General features: G+C 48.0%; 1 protein-coding gene across 20 annotated transcripts in view; it reads right to left on the bottom strand.

Moving 5' to 3' along the window:
* cacna1aa (calcium channel, voltage-dependent, P/Q type, alpha 1A subunit, a) overlaps positions 1–15,612 on the bottom strand; it is an 85,751-nt gene that overhangs the window by 58,438 nt on the left and 11,701 nt on the right. For all 20 annotated transcript variants that reach the window (XM_074697241.1, XM_074697225.1, XM_074697239.1 and 17 more), the window contains exons 2-3: positions 4,763–4,869; positions 3,164–3,303 (exon numbers count right to left, since the gene is read on the bottom strand). In XM_074697241.1, coding sequence (XP_074553342.1) covers positions 3,164–3,303; positions 4,763–4,869 — 247 coding nt within the window. The remainder of the gene's footprint in view (positions 1–3,163; positions 3,304–4,762; positions 4,870–15,612) is intronic.

Genomic DNA, 15,612 nt, shown 5'->3' with positions numbered 1-15,612 from the left:
AAAAATGGAGTCACATTTAGGAAACAACAAAAAACGCTTTCTCTGTTGACCCCTCCTCATGGGACACACAGACACACACACACACACACACACAGACACACACGCACACACACACACACACTCTTTCTGCTGACTTCAGCTTAGTGTGGCTAATTATCTTGGTCCACATCACTGACCAAATCGCTTCGTCTCCTAATTCTTATCTTTCCTCGTCTCCTTTCTGTCCTTGCTCTCTGTGATTTAAAGATTTAACAAACGCATTATTTGCACAGTCAGAATCTTTTTACCTTTGTTTTCATATTAGTGAAGTTTTACCTGATCCATGTCACAGTTTTTCCCCTGCTGAAGCGTTCAGCTTCAGTGTTTTAATCTGTAAACCTGTCTGTGAGGAGATCTGGATCCACGGCCTCAGCAGACTGAGGGAGACCGCTGCTCATGAAAGGATCTGTCATTTCTCTTCCTGTCACTGTTTGACTATAAATAAAGCTTCAGCACATTTCTTTTCAGCTGATCAAAAGCTTCTCAGAGGACCTTTGTGCTCTCTCCTCCCTCCAAACCTCCCTGTACCAGACGTGTCCAGTCAGGAGACGCTGGACCAGGAGAAGGAGCAGCGCCAGCCCAGCACGGCTGTAAACCAGGAGTAATTGGACTAGTAATCAATATCAGGCATAAAAAACAACTAGCTTATTCCCAGAGCCAAATCACTCACGTAATTTACTACAACAGACAGGTCAACACACACACACCGGGCAGAAACAAGCACACACACATATCTGCTGCCGTCCAAGGAGCCGGAGAGGGAGGAGCTAATCCTTCAGACATGCTAACGCTGGTTTCTGTCTCTGTGCACGCTGCTAAAGCAAGAGCAGCACGCCGGAAAGGAGACGGAGAGGGACCATTGAAGTGGAAATACTGTGTGTGTGTGTGTGTGTGTGTGTGTGTGTGTGTGTGTGTGTGTGTGTGTGTGTGTGGTCAGTGTCTTATCAAAGGTTTGGGCCAGAGGTGGGCAGAAAGGCCAAGTAGGCTTTCATCTTCAAAGAGCTGTAGGCTCAAAACAAGCCCATTCATAGAGAGCACAACAAAGAGAGAGAGAGTGTGTGTGTGTGTGTGTGTGTGTGTGTGTGTGTGTGTGTGTGTGTGTGTGTGTGTGTGTAAAATGTATTGACTTAGTCGGTGTGTGTAATGTATCTCGGGAATATAGCTCGCTGTAAGTGCTGCAGCGTATTATCTTCCAGCAGATCTTCCTGAAGCTTCCTGCTGAACAGCTGCACACACACACACACACACACACACACACACACACACACACACACACACACACACATACACACACCAGATAGAGCATCTTAGATTATCAAGGTGTGTCTTGTAAACTGAAGCATGACCTGTTTGTAAAGATTATAAAAATCTGCTCGTCAGGTTTCTTGAAGCGATGCCTCAGCTCTGTGGATATCTTGACTACAATACCCACAATGCCTCTGCCCTAAGGAGACGCTGACAATGACGCCTCCTTCCTCCCTCAGCGTCTCACAGCCTCCTGCTGCCTCTCCACACGTCTCCTCCTCCTCCTCCTCTCACACTCGGCGTGTGCCACGCTGAGGCCGGCCGGGCTCCATGACTGCTCTGATCACGGCGTGAGGACACACCGCCAGACTGAGCTCACACACACACGGGCACTCACACACACACACACACACACCCTCTGTGAATGTGTGTGTGGTGAGGCAGAGGAGGAGAGGTGGACAGAAGGGGGCCATCTCTGGTTTCACACGTGCTCTGTCAGCAGAGACGCTCACGCTTTATGTAACACGCGTCGCCTCAGAAGCAGCACACGCCGTGACCTCAGCGTCCTGATCCGTGCCGACCGTGCAGCCAATGATACGCCCTGACAGAGCAGCCTATAGGAACACAGCTCACTGTCACAACACGTCCAATGAGCTCTGAGCTCTGCTGTTTGTGAGGAGATGAAGCAGCAGGAGGAGAAACCTGCTCCGTGAAAATTAACCTGGGTTCATGTCATCATGGGGATGGAGGTTCACACAGAGCTGAGGGTGGAGCTGAGGGTGGAGCTTTGGGTGGAGCTTTGGGTGGAGCTGAGGGTGGAGCTTTGGGTGGAGCTTTGGGTGGAGCTTTGGGTGGAGCTGTAGGAGGAGCTTTGGGTGGAGCTGAGGGTGGAGCTGTACTAAGATGTATGGGTGGAGCTGTGGTTGTGATTGTGGGTGGAGCTGTGGATTCAGATTTGGGTGGAGCTGTGTTAAGAGCCTTGGGTGGAGCTATGGATGGAGCTTTGGGTGGAGCTGTGGTTGATGCTGTGGATGGAGCAGTGGATGGAGCTTTGGATGGAGCCATGGTTGATGCTGTGGGTCATAGTACTCTGGATGGAGTTGTGGATGGTGGAGCCGTGGATGGAGTTGTTGGTCATGGAGCTGTTTGTGGAACTTTGGGTGGAGCAGTGGTTGATAGATGGATGGAGTTGTGGATGGAGCTGTTGATGGGGCTATGTAGGGAGCTTTGGATGGAGCTGTTTGTGGAGCATCATTCCTCCACCCCTGAATCAAACCCTGTCCGCTGGTCGCGTCTGTTGGTTGGTGTCAGTCTGATCAGCTGATCAGGATCCTGCTCTCCGTCCTCCTCCACCTTCAGCTCCACCCTCAGCTCCAGCTCTTATTGAAGCGTCTCGTTGTCCCTCTGTGCGTCCTCTCAGTGTCTCAGTGGTTCAGTCTGAATCCACTTCCTGTCCTGTTTCCTGTTTCCTGTTTCCTGTTTCCTCTGTTTCCTGTTTCCTCTGGTTCCTCTCGTCTCCAGCTCCTGTCAGTTTCCTGCTCTCTGTCCTGATGCTCAGCGGCGCCCCCTGTGCCCCCTCCTGTCTGTCTCTGTGTGTACGGTGGTGACATTTGTTGGCTGCCCAGGCTGCCGGCTGCCTGCTGCTCTGCTGTGTGATCTGCCTGCTGCCTGCGCAGCACGACGCTGTTCATTAGAGCGCAGAGGAAGGACAGGACGCTGCCAACACGCGTGTTCTCACACACACGCAGCCAGAGACCAGGTCTGCATCCTGGGTTCAGCTCAGGGAGGTTACTGTGCACGTATCTGAGAGTGTGTGAGTGTGTGTGTGTGTGTGTGTGTGTGTGTGTGTGTGTGTGTGTGTGCTGCTCTCTCCACTCACCCCGTGAGGACGACCACGAAGTCCATGACGTTCCAGCCGTTCCTCAGGTACGAGTTCTTATGGAAGGCAAAACCCAGAGCCAGGATCTTTATCCCCGACTCGAAACAGAAGATTCCTATGAAATACGGCTCCGTGTCATCCTGAGGACAGGAGGAGAGGAGAGGAGGAGGAGAGGAGGAGAGGAGAGGAGGAGGAGGAGAGGAGGAGATGGAGAGGAGAGGAGAGGGGGACAGGAGGAGAAGGAGAGGGGGGGAGACAGAGGGGAGGATGGAGGAGAGGTGGAGGTGAACATGTTGCATATTCTCTAAAATAATGTATAAATAAATCATTATCATAAACTGTGGAACGATCTAGATCAGGTCTCTGAAACTGTTACTGTCATAGGAGCCGTTTTTCCTCAGCTCACCTGGATTAAATTCATTCAGGAGCCACAAAATCTACTTAATCTTCAAAACAAAGACGAAAAGTGAAAAATTGTAAACAAAGTAAAACTCGTGAAAAATAATCGAAACTAGAAGTTTTTTGTGTTTATAAAATTGTACATGTGATGTCTTGTTTTTTTTATATTTAATAAATTTGCAGATATATAAAAAAATCAAAATAAATGTCTAATATGCATTTCTTAAATTTGCTAAATTTGTGGAATTTTGACAAATTTTGCAAAATTAAAAAAATATATATTTAAAATGTGAAAAAAAATATATTCCCCAAATTATGAAATCTAAAAATTTGCCAAATTGTCTGAATTTGCAAAAAAGAAAAAAAAATGTTTTGATTTAAAAAATTTTTTAAAAAAAAATAGTTAAAAAAAAATAAAAATGTCCCAAAAAATTAAGCTCTATTGACAGGTGTGATGCATATTTAGTTTAACAAAATGTTAAGTTATGATTTTATTTAGTGTCAATGTCTTCAATCATCAGTGCCCTCTGTAAGAAAAACATTAATTCTTTACTTTAATAATATTTTTTAAAGCTACAAGGAGCCACTGCAGAGGAGTCAAAGGGCCGCATGAGGCCCCAGAGCCACAGGTTGAAAACCCTTGATCTAGAAGTTAGATCATCTCCACCCTACACACTTTAAGCATGAGAGTCATGTGACCTCTGACCTTTTATGTCTGTATGGTTTTAAGCCCTGTGTTTCTATGTGTTGTATTAATTTATTTAATTTGATTTTCTGATGTTTCAGTTTGATTTTTACTGCGCTGCACTTTGATAAACATCATTATCTTTAAAATGTGCGTTTCATAAATAAACTGGATCAGATTGGACTGGTTACACCACCACACCGGTTCCTCTTTCTGAAAGAGTTTCATACATTAACTTGCGTTTCTTTCATTATTAACGTGTGAAGATGGAAAACACTCAGCATCTCTGGTTCTCTGTGTTTTTGTTGAGGTCTGATCAAAGTTTGATTTGGAGGTTGGAGGAAATGTTTCTGCATCGAGGGAAACTGTCATTCTTCTGGAAACAAAGACCCTTAAATGTTAAAACACTGATGAAGACGTGTTTCTGAGCTGCATGGTGTGTGTGTGTGTGTGTGTGTGTGAGTGTGTGTGTGTGTGTGTGTGTGTGTGTGTGTGTGTGTGTGTGTGGGACTCACCAGGCGCTCTGACAGAGGCGTCTTGTCTCCATCAGGTAGATGTTGCTCCAGAGCGAGGACGATGCAGTTGGCGATGATGGTGGCGAGAATCATCCACTCAAACGGAGTGAGGACGCTCAGTCAAGGAGAAACACCTTCACACAGAGACTGACCCGGGTAACCCAAAAACTGATCCCAGGGCCTTCAGACCTGCAGCTCAGACCTGCTGTGAAGCTGCCAAACAATCATCAGGTTTCTCCTCTAAACGTTCAGAGCATCAGATCCTTAATCTGAGTCTGAGAGAGAGTTTACACAGAGATTAGAGATTATTAATCTCACATCTCATCTCTGCTTCTCTAACATACTGCTAACTAAAGCATGGTGGCGCTAAATGCCAACACACAGATTGTGGATTACAGGAGAAATCACGCCACGGTCGGCTTCATCAGCTTCATCAGCTTCATCAGCTTCATCAGCTGAGAGCAGAATCTGGATTAAATGAAGAAAAACTAAAGGAAATATCAACAGAGTCAAAGTTTAATTGAATCCACTGAGTCAGAGGAGCAGCTACGACTCATTTCTCACTATCAGCGCCACACACACACACACACACACACACACACACACACAAACACACACACTGATGCACACTCAGGCCTGCGAGCCATCATAATGAGTCAGTTAAATGTGTTCTGCTAAGCGTATGGACTGGTAACACACCACCCACACAGTCATACAAAACAAACAAACACACACACACACACACACACACACACACACACACACACAGGCTGCGTTAAGTGTTGGTGTGTGATAGCACGGCTGGACGCTGAGAGACATCGACTGTGACATCACCGTTTGGCGCTGGGGGGGGGGGGTCTCTGTGGACATCTGATTGGGTTTGTCACAAACTCTCTCCCTCTCTACAACACACACACACACACACACACACACTCACACACTCACACACACACACACACACACTCTGGTGGTGTCTTCTTAAATCAATCCCTCTGTCTCGTTAAGGTCACAAGATGAATAGTTACATTTAAAGGAGAGAGCAGAGGAGGAGGAGGAGGAGGAGGAGGAGGAGGAGGAGGAGGAGGATCGTAAATAAACCCTCTGCTCTTTTCCCTCCTCTGGGATCGGGGGGGTGGAGACAGGGGAGGCTATTAATAGAAACATACATCATACATGTACAGGTGTGAAACATGTCTGTTACATGCCAGTGGCAGTGTGTGTGTGTGTGTGTGTGTGTGTGTGTGTGTGTGTGTGTGTGTGTGTGTGTGTGTGTGTGTGTGTGTGTGTGTGTGTGTGTGTGACTGCTCTTAACATGCAGACATTACCAGAACACCCTGGGCACCGCTCAATTAGCCTGCCTGCCCCGTAGGAGTGTGTGTGTATGAATGTGTACATCTATATGTGTGTGTGTGTGTGTGTGTGTGTGTGTGTGTGTGTGTGTGTGTGTCTTTTTTCCCATGTTACCCGTTGTCCTCTGCCGTAACGCTCTGAATGGCGAGCTCTCACGCTGTGGTGTTGCTGTTGTGTTCAGGGTTCAGCGTAAGCGTAGGAAATCTGAGCGCGGCCTCAGCAGATGGCAGGTCCACATGGGTCTGGTTCTGCTCCAGGTCTCTGCCTGTGAGGGGACCTTTTCCTGCTCCCTCCACGTTGGATCTTAAAATAACAGATCTTAGGAAGAACCTGGACCGGCTCTGTTCAGAGTCTAAGTTTAGGACGTGTTTGATCTCTGGGCTGATTCTCAGAGCGTGCAGATTTTATGATGGAGAAAGAGACCATGAGTGACAAAAGAAAGAAACTGGAACCTCCTGTCTAAAAATATGAAGCCTAAGGAGAAGTGCTAAAAACTGCAGTACCCTGAGTGTCCACATGAGGCTGGCTGCAGAATCCCCAGGAACCACACACACACTCAGTGTGCTCACAGGTCAAAGGTCAAACTCAAACATCAGTCACAGCAGAGATGTAGTCCTGTTAACATCCTTAGTAAAAAAACAAACTAGTGGTTGAGAACATCTCACTCTGCTTCAACAGGTGGCGCTGTTTACTTTGAGTATGAGCAAACATCCAACAGCCCCATGTTCTCTCAGACCTATGTTCCCTTAGACCTTTGTTCCCACAGCTCTTTGTTCCCTCAGACCTTTGTTCCGACAGCCCTACGTTCCCTTAGACCTATGTTCCCTTAGACCTTTGCTTCCACAGCCATATGTTCCCACAGACCCATGTTCACCCAGCCCTATGTTCCCTCAGTTCTATGTTCCCTTAGACTTATGTTTCCATAGACCCATGTTTCCAAAGACCTTTGTTCCCACAGCCCTATGTTCCCTTAAACCCATGTTCCCTCAGCCCTATGTTCCCTCAGACCCATGTTCCCTTAAACCCATGTTCCCTCAGCCATATGTTCCCTCAGCCCTATGTTCCCTTAGACCTTTGTTCCCTCAGCCATATGTTTCCCCACTTTAATGTCTGTCTGTATTAGAAACTGCCAAAGCAGAGCTTATAGATGACACACCTTTTTTTCATTTCCTTAAGTCAGACAAACAGAACCAGACTTTCGAAATAGAAAATTTTATAAATGTGGGAACAGAGCTGTGGGAACAAAGACACGCCCTCACTGAAACCTGCTGAGTTCTGCAGAATCATGTTTTGATCGTGTTTCGTTAACTCCGGGCTGACTGAGTGTTCACCTGAATATAAACTGTCTGACCTCGTGCTCATGAGCTCTTAGTCTGATTCCTCAAACTGCATGTAGACGTAGTTCAGTCTGATTCAAAGAAGACTATCGTTGCAGTAAAAATCATCTCCAATCTGCAGTGCAGCTACTTAACCACTGGGGGCAGTATACTGGAAATGATTGACTCACACTCCATCCTGGTCAAAACACAGGTTACGTTTCCAGGTGTAGCATCATTTCCTACACCTTAACCCATGTTCCAGCCTGTCAGCCCGTCTGTTACCAACCCGTCTGTTACCAACCCGTCTGTTACCAACCCGTCTGTTACCAACCCGTCTGTTACCAACCCGTCCGTTACCAACCCGTCTGTTACCAACCCGTCTGTTACCAACCCGTCTGTTACCAACCCGTCTGTTACCAACCCGTCCGTTACCAACCCGTCTGTTACCAACCCGTCTGTTACCAACCCGTCTGTTACCAGCCCGTCTGTTACCAACACGTCTGTTACCAACCCGTCTGTTACCAACCCGTCTGTTACCAACCCGTCTGTTATCAACCCGTCTGTTATCAACCCGTCTGTTATCAACCCGTCTGTTATCAACCCGTGAATATTTACATCTCAAACCTTACAGACGTTAAACAGACGTTAAACAGACGTTAAACAGACGTTAAACAGAATCTATGGATAAAATCCTCAGCATGAATAAATGACTCACTCTCTGCCATAAACCTCTCAATAATGGATCTCCTCTTCCTCCTCCCTCCACCGCTATTTTTAGCAACATGACAGAGTTAAAGCAAGCAAGGAACCAGGGGTGAGGGAGGGAGGAGGGGGGGAGGAGGGGAGAGGAGGAGGGAGGGAGGAGGGGAGAGGAGGAGGGAGGGAGGAGGAAGAGTATGTTTCCTCCATCTCTGTGTTTCTCACTCCACAAATGTTCCTGCACATACCTCTGTGTGTGTGTGTGTGTGTGTGTGTGTGTGTGTGTGTGTGTGTGTGTGTGTGTGTGTGTGTGTGTGTGTGTGTGTGTGTGTGTGTGAGTGTAACAGGGACAGTAGTAGGTCATATACTGCGTACTGAGTAGTCTCGCCAGGAAAGGGGGAAGTGAGGCCTTAAAAATACTCCACAGGAGCCAAATGACGCATATACACACACACACACACACACACACACACACACACACACACACACACACACACACACACACACACACACACACACACACACACACACACACACACTCCTGCTGGCCTCTTCCCAACCTGGTCCATCCGGATCCTCACAGCCTTCATTCTGTCCTCCTCAGTAAAGCTCCTGCTGCTCCTCACTACACCTCCCTCATTTCTTTCCTCTCTTCCTAAATCTCAGCTCCTCTCCTTTCCTCCTCTCCTTTCCTCCTCTTCCTGACTCTGACGCTCCCCTTCCTCCCTCTGCGTTCACCCATCAATCATCTCCACCTCGATCACACCGTCTCCATTCAGGGAGGAACAAGATGCTGCATCAGCAAACACAGAAACACAGACGAGGAGAGGAGAGGAGAGGAGAGGAGAGGAGAGGAGAGGAGAGGAGAGGAGAGGAGAGGAGAGGAGAGGAGAGGAGAAATATGAGGGTCTGAGTGAAGGAGGAAAGCTGTCCTGTGGGCACAGACGTGTCTGAGAGGAGCGAGTGGTGAGGAATGAAAAGAGACAAGAGGGAGAACAGGAGGAGGAGGAGGAGGAGAAGGAGGAGGAGGAGGAGGAGGAGGGAGGAGGAGGAGGGAGGATGGAGCTGAATGAGGGAGGAGGAGGGAGGATGACGGAGGGGTGTGAGAGTATTGCGGTATTTTCTTCTCTTGAGCGCTGTGTATGCTTTGTCGAAAGTAGGTTAGTGGCAGTGCACACACACACACACACACACACACACACACACACACACACACACACACACACACACACACACACACACACACACACACACACACACACACACACACACACACACACACACACAGAGGAGGGAAGAGGTAGAGGAGATATATGGGGTGGGTGGGAGACTATACATTATACTGTCACATTCAGTATGTATGAGTGTATGAGTGTGTGAGTGTGTGAGTGTGTGAGTGTGTGAGTGTGTGAAAGTGAATCACTGCAGCCCTGTGTACACTTCCACACCGTCCTCACACCCCTGCGTCACTACAGGAGTGTGTGTGTGTGTGTGTGTGTGTGTTTTCTCCCTAAATATCTCCTGTCACGCAACCACAGGTTCATCAGTCTGCTCCAGGATTCAGGTTTGAAAACGGGAAACACCGACATGCTAACACGTTCAGACACACAAATATGAATACACACACACACACACACACACACACACACACACACACACACACACACACACACACACACACACACACACACACACACACACACACACACACTGAGGTCTGCCTGCACTCAGAGCCCAGCACTAACTCTCTGCTTCAGCCTCTAACACGTAGTTTATCTGTCAGGACATTAACCCATGTGTTAGGAACCTCAGGTTTGTGTTGATGATGGCGCCCCCTGTGGACAAACACCATCCTGTACCTCTGCTCTCTAACAGGGTCAGGGTCACTCTGCTTTTTCTGCTTCCCTCTGACTACACATCTACCTCCATCCGTCTCAGTGGGTCACACCCATGGCCTGTATACAGAGTGGACAGTGTGGCTCCATCATTTACCATCGCACGGTTTTGAAGACAAAGTTCCTCCGTCACAGGCGCAGACATTGGCAGCCAGAGTCTGAGCAGTAGAGACTGAGAGGGATAATTATTTTATTTCTCTGAGTCTAATCACTTCCTGACTCTACCTCCTGACATATTTTACAATCCCCGAAAAAAAATACATGAGAACATCAGCTGTCAATCATTGTTAAACGTGACGTAAAACTCGTTTTTAACCTCGTATAACTAATGAAAACAAAACTTTTCAGAAAAATGAAGACCTGGATACAAGACAGCCAAATGATATCTTCAAATCACCACAACAATCAGACGTGAGATTTTTGACCTATACTGCAGCCAGCCACCAGGGGGAGCAGTTTTCGTGGCGACCTCACCAAGCAAGGTGACCAATCAGAATCAAGCTTTGACGCTTTAAGTTCCAGCATCCAAACTGGATTATTTGCTAACATCATCCACACTGGGCCAGAACCCCTAGTGGCCGCTCAGGGAGCTGCAGTTTTTTACATTTGTAACTAGAATTCACTGAGAGACAGAAATGATAAAGAATAACAAACAGCCTCTGAAAATCACTTTTTCTGTTTATGAATGAAGAAAAATGCCAATCTAAAAATCAGAAAATCATGTTTTGAACTTTTTCTCAGACTGGACGTAGCTCAATAACTCAGCTGTTAACATTAAGGGAGGTGGAGCTCTCACTACAACACCTCAACCTTTCTAACCCCCACCACACACACACACACACACACACACACACACACACACACACACACACACACACACACACACACACACACAGACCTCCTCTCCTCTCCTGTGCCAGTGGAGTCCAGACCAGCTGCCTCTCTCTGGGACTGGTCCAGCCTCCTATTAATAAAACTCAGCGTGGAGGATCTGGCCTCTCCGCCTCTGACGCTCGCCATTAGGTTTAAAAACCATCGTTACTACGACACGTTCACCACGGCGTTCAGGGACACAGGAAAACGCCATCATCATAACGCGTGATTCTCCCTGCTCCTGCTCCTGCTCCTGCTCCTGCTCCTGCTCCTGCTCCTGCTCCTGCTCCTGCTCCTGCACAGTCAGGAAACACCCTGTTTGACAAAAACTCACTGGACTCTGTTCAAGCAGACCCCCCATCTCCTCATCTCCCTTTCTCCTCTCTCCTCCTCTCTCCTCATCTCTCCTCCTCTCTCCTCCTCTCTCCTCCTTTCTCCTCCTTTCTCTTCCTCTCTCCTCCTTTCTCCTCCTTTCTCTTCCTCTCTCCTCCTTTCTCCTCCTTTCTCTTCCTCTCTCCTCCTCTCTCCTCCTCTCTCCTCCTTTCTCCTCCTTTCTCTTCCTCTCTCCTCCTTTCTCCTCCTTTCTCTTCCTCTCTCCTCCTCTCTCCTCATTTCTCCTCCTCTCTCCTCTTACGTTGTGCAGCAGAGCTCTGTCAGAGCAGCTCAGATGATTCTTCATCTTTTTTCTCAAAATCTCTGATTTGGTCAGATGAAGGATGGAGGAAAGGATGCAGGAAAGGATGGAGGAAAGGATAGAGGAAAGGATGGAGTATAGAAAAAGAGGAAGGGTGTTGGAAAGAAAGGAGGAAAGGACGCAGGGGAGGATTTAGGGAAAGATGGAGGAAAAGATGGAGGAAAGGATGGAGGGAAGGATGGAGGAGAGAATTTAGGGAAGGATGAAGGTAAGGATGCAGTAAAGGATGGAGGATAGAAAGGAGGAAAGGACGCAGGGGAGCATTTAGGGAAGGATGAAGGGAAGGACAGAGGAAAGTACAGAGGAAAGGATGGAGGAAAGGATGGAGAAAAGGATGGAGGGGAGGTTGGAGGGAAGGACAAAGGAAAGGATAAAGGAAAGGACAGAGGAAAGTACAGAGGAAAGGATGGAGAAAAGGATGGAGGGGAGGTTGGAGGGAAGGATGGAGGGAAGGACAGAGGAAAGTACAGAAGAAAGGACAGAGGAAAGGATGGAGGGAAGGATGGAGGAAAGGACAGAGGAAAGAATGTAGGGAAGGATAGAGGGAAGGGTGGAGGGAAGGATGCAGGAAAGGATAAAGGAAAGGATGAAAGTAAGGATTTAGGGAAGGATGGAGGGGAAAATGAAGGAAACGATTAAGGGGAGGATGTTGGAAAGGATGAAGGGAAGGATGGAGGAAAGGACAGAGGAAAGGGAAGGAGGAAAGGATGTAGGTGCTGTGGTTGAATCCTAATTATCCCTGACGTTGATCAGTCAGAGGAGATTAGAGCGGTGGCTGCAGCTCTTCTTTTATTCCTGCTTCATACGATCTGATCAGATCCTGAGAGCGGCTGCATGTCGTCATTTCTCTGAATCATGGACACATTCTGCTAAATTTCACTTCATTAAACCTGATGAAGGATGTTTCCTTTCCTGCATCCTTCACCAACATGTGGCTCTGCGTCCTGACACAGACGATCATCTGGTCTGTGTTTCACTTCAGGAGCAGAGTTTAACTCCAGTCGGTCTCGTACTTCTTAGGAGACGCTCCACAGATCTCCACCTGAAGGCCTCCTCACCTGAAGACCTCCTCACCTGAAGGCCTCCTCACCTGAAGACCTCCTCACCTGAAGGCCTCCTCACCTGAAGACCTCCTCACCTGGGTCACTTCTGCTTCAGGAGCAACAGATTAATCATTTTAATGTGGAGTCAAACTCTGATGAGCTGCAGGACGAGAGCGGAGAAGGAAACAGTCTGACGCCAAACCAACACATCTCCACGCCTCAGCTCCAAAAATTCTCCGTTCCTCGACTTTGGCAGCATTTCTGACTGCGTTGCCAAACAAATGGGAGAGCCTGAAGGCCAGTTTAGCCCTGCTTGGCCTCCCTCAGTCTGATTTAGCATCAATCAGTGAGTTACGGCCTAAAATCGCCCACTGCTCCTGCCTGTTTACTCAGCGCCGCATATGTTGTGTCTCCATCTCACCCCGCCACCGCCGCTCCCTCAGCGCCCACACACAGCCGAGCTGTCACTTTCTGCAAGATGCTGACGCGTACACGTGTGTGTGTGTGTGTGTGTGTGTTTGAATGTGTGTGTGTGTCACAGTGTTGGTTTCATTGTCTGTATGTTGAGGCAGAGCAGGTGTGTGTGTATGAACGTGTTTCACATTCCTCTCTGATGTAACCGAGCACCTGCCTGACTCTACCTGCCAACGTCTGTGTGTGTGTGTGTGTGTGTGTGTGTGTGTGTGTGTGTGTGTGTGTGTGTCAGCACACCCTGCAGGTGGAGAGCAGGTTTCCAGCAGGGTTTGTGTAGTAGCAGCCGCAGCACATGACTAAAGAGCACGGCATCAAAAAATCAATCCATCAGACTCTCCTCTTTCTGTTTCTCTCTCCTCTTTCTGTTTCTCTCTCCTCTTTCTGTTTCTCTCTCCTCTTTCTGTTTCTCTCTCCTCTTTCTGTTTCTCTCTCCTCTTTCTGTTTCTCTCTCCTCTGTTTTTCTCTCTCCTCTGTTTTTCTCTCCTCTTTCTGTTTCTCTCTCTCTCCACGTATCTGAATCCCCAAAATAGCTCTGCTTCACGTCACTGCACCCCCTCCCTCACACACACACACACACTCACACACACACACACTCCCTCACACACACACACACACAGACAAATGCACACACTCATCCAAACCAGCCTGCAACTGAAGCTGAATAATTCAGCAGAGCCAGAATGCACAGCTCAGAGAAAAGGGGAGAGGAAAATGCAGAGGGAAGGAGAGAGGGACGGACGGATGGAGAGACAAAGAGAAAATCAGAAACTCTTTCTCTCTGAAACATCCTGAACCTGAAATCTCTCCTGAGTTTGTCTGAGGTGATGACAGACGCAGGATTTTCAGTCACAGTCTGACGGTCTCTGGCGTCATCGTGTTGGAGCTCACATCCTCTCAGCTGATCCTGGAGAAACGCTGCAACATCCTGTAACACCCCTGCTCCCACAACAACTGAGTCCCAAACACAAAGCTACAAGACCAGGATCTGATGTCCCAGATTAAAACTCAGTCTGAACACGCTGGAGTTTAATCTGTAATCTGCTGAAGCTCCATCACTCAGCGGCCGACCGACTCATAAACCACGACAGCCAAAGGTTTTCAGTCTCACATTCACGTCAGGAATCAGTAACTCAGCTAATGAAGCTGTGTGTAAAACATCCACACACTGACACCGTGACGTCTGCAAATCATGTCCACAGCTCCACAAACCAATCTGTCTCTGAGATTCATGTCCAGCAGCAGCAGCAGCAGCAGCAGCAGCAGCAGCAGCAGCAGCAGCAGCAGCAGCAGCATGTTTCTCATTGATTTTTCTGCGTTTTCTCCATCAGCATGTATGAAACCAGAGCAGCTGTCTGCAGTAAATCCACAAACAGTCAGAGCAGGAATTTAACGGCTTTAAGGATCAGTTCATGGACTGAGACAGAGACAGTTGTTCTTTCCACGGCCTCCACACCAGAGGCTAGCTAGAAGCCAGACCAGACCAGAATCAGGCCATTGCAAGACCAGAGTCAGGACAGAGCCAGACCTACACCAGGCCAGACCAGAGTTAGTCCAAAAACAGGCCAGAGTCTGGCTGAGGCTAAAGCCAGAGTCAGGCAAGTCCAAAGCCAAACCAGAGTTGGGCCAGAGTCAGGCCATCACCAAACCAGAGTCAGGCCAATGCCAAACCAGAGTCAGGCCAAAGCCAAACCAGAGTCAGGCCAAAGCCAAACCAGAGTCAGGCCAAAGCCAAACCAGAGTCAGGCCAGAGTCAGGCCAAAGACAGACCAGAGTCAGACCAGAGTCAGGCCGAAGCCAAACCAGACCAGAGTCAGGCCAAAGCCAAACCAGAGTCAGGGTGAAGCCAGACCAGGTTCAGACCAGAGTAAGGCCAGTCCAAAGCAAGGTCCAAACTGTAACAAGGACCTGAAATGTGATCAAATGTTTTTTAACCCAAAATATGATGAGTGTCAAAAAATACAACAGAGCCCAGAAATAAATATTTCAGCCAAAATGAACATTTTGAGTTCAAACTTCCATCTTACAGCGTATTAATCATGACTCTGAAATGAATCCTGCTCTGAATGCTGTGAACATTTACATCATCTGAGCATAAACAAAATCAACAGTAACATCTGACCACACAACATGTGGACCGACCTCAGACTGCAGGTCTGAACCTGAAGCTCTGCACTCAGCAGAAACCCAACAGCCCCAACAGCTGACGTCTTTACACGAAGGGATTCATTCAGAAACCATCAAAGGAGCAGGTTACAGTGAGGACATGGAGCAGAAAAGACAAAAAACAGTTCATAAAGATTTTCAGAAAGCAGGATCAGAAACATCTGGGTCTGAAAAGGTTGTTTGAGGTCAAAATGGTCGAAACATGAAAATCCAACCTGATCAAATCCAGACCCTGATCCTGCTGTAAAACCATCCCAGCATATTTCTCTAATGGAGAAACTGACCACTGATCATCTGGGATCAGCCACACCTGAGGGACAGGTGAGCTGTGATGTCATCA

Source organism: Halichoeres trimaculatus, unplaced genomic scaffold (genome assembly GCF_033239565.1).
Source record: "Halichoeres trimaculatus isolate MK-OKI-2021-1 unplaced genomic scaffold, fHalTri1.1 fHalTri1_scaffold_20, whole genome shotgun sequence".
NCBI lineage: Eukaryota > Metazoa > Chordata > Actinopteri > Labriformes > Labridae > Halichoeres > Halichoeres trimaculatus.
Note: the sequence above shows the minus strand (reverse complement) of the source record. Positions and strands in the feature narration are given on the sequence as shown.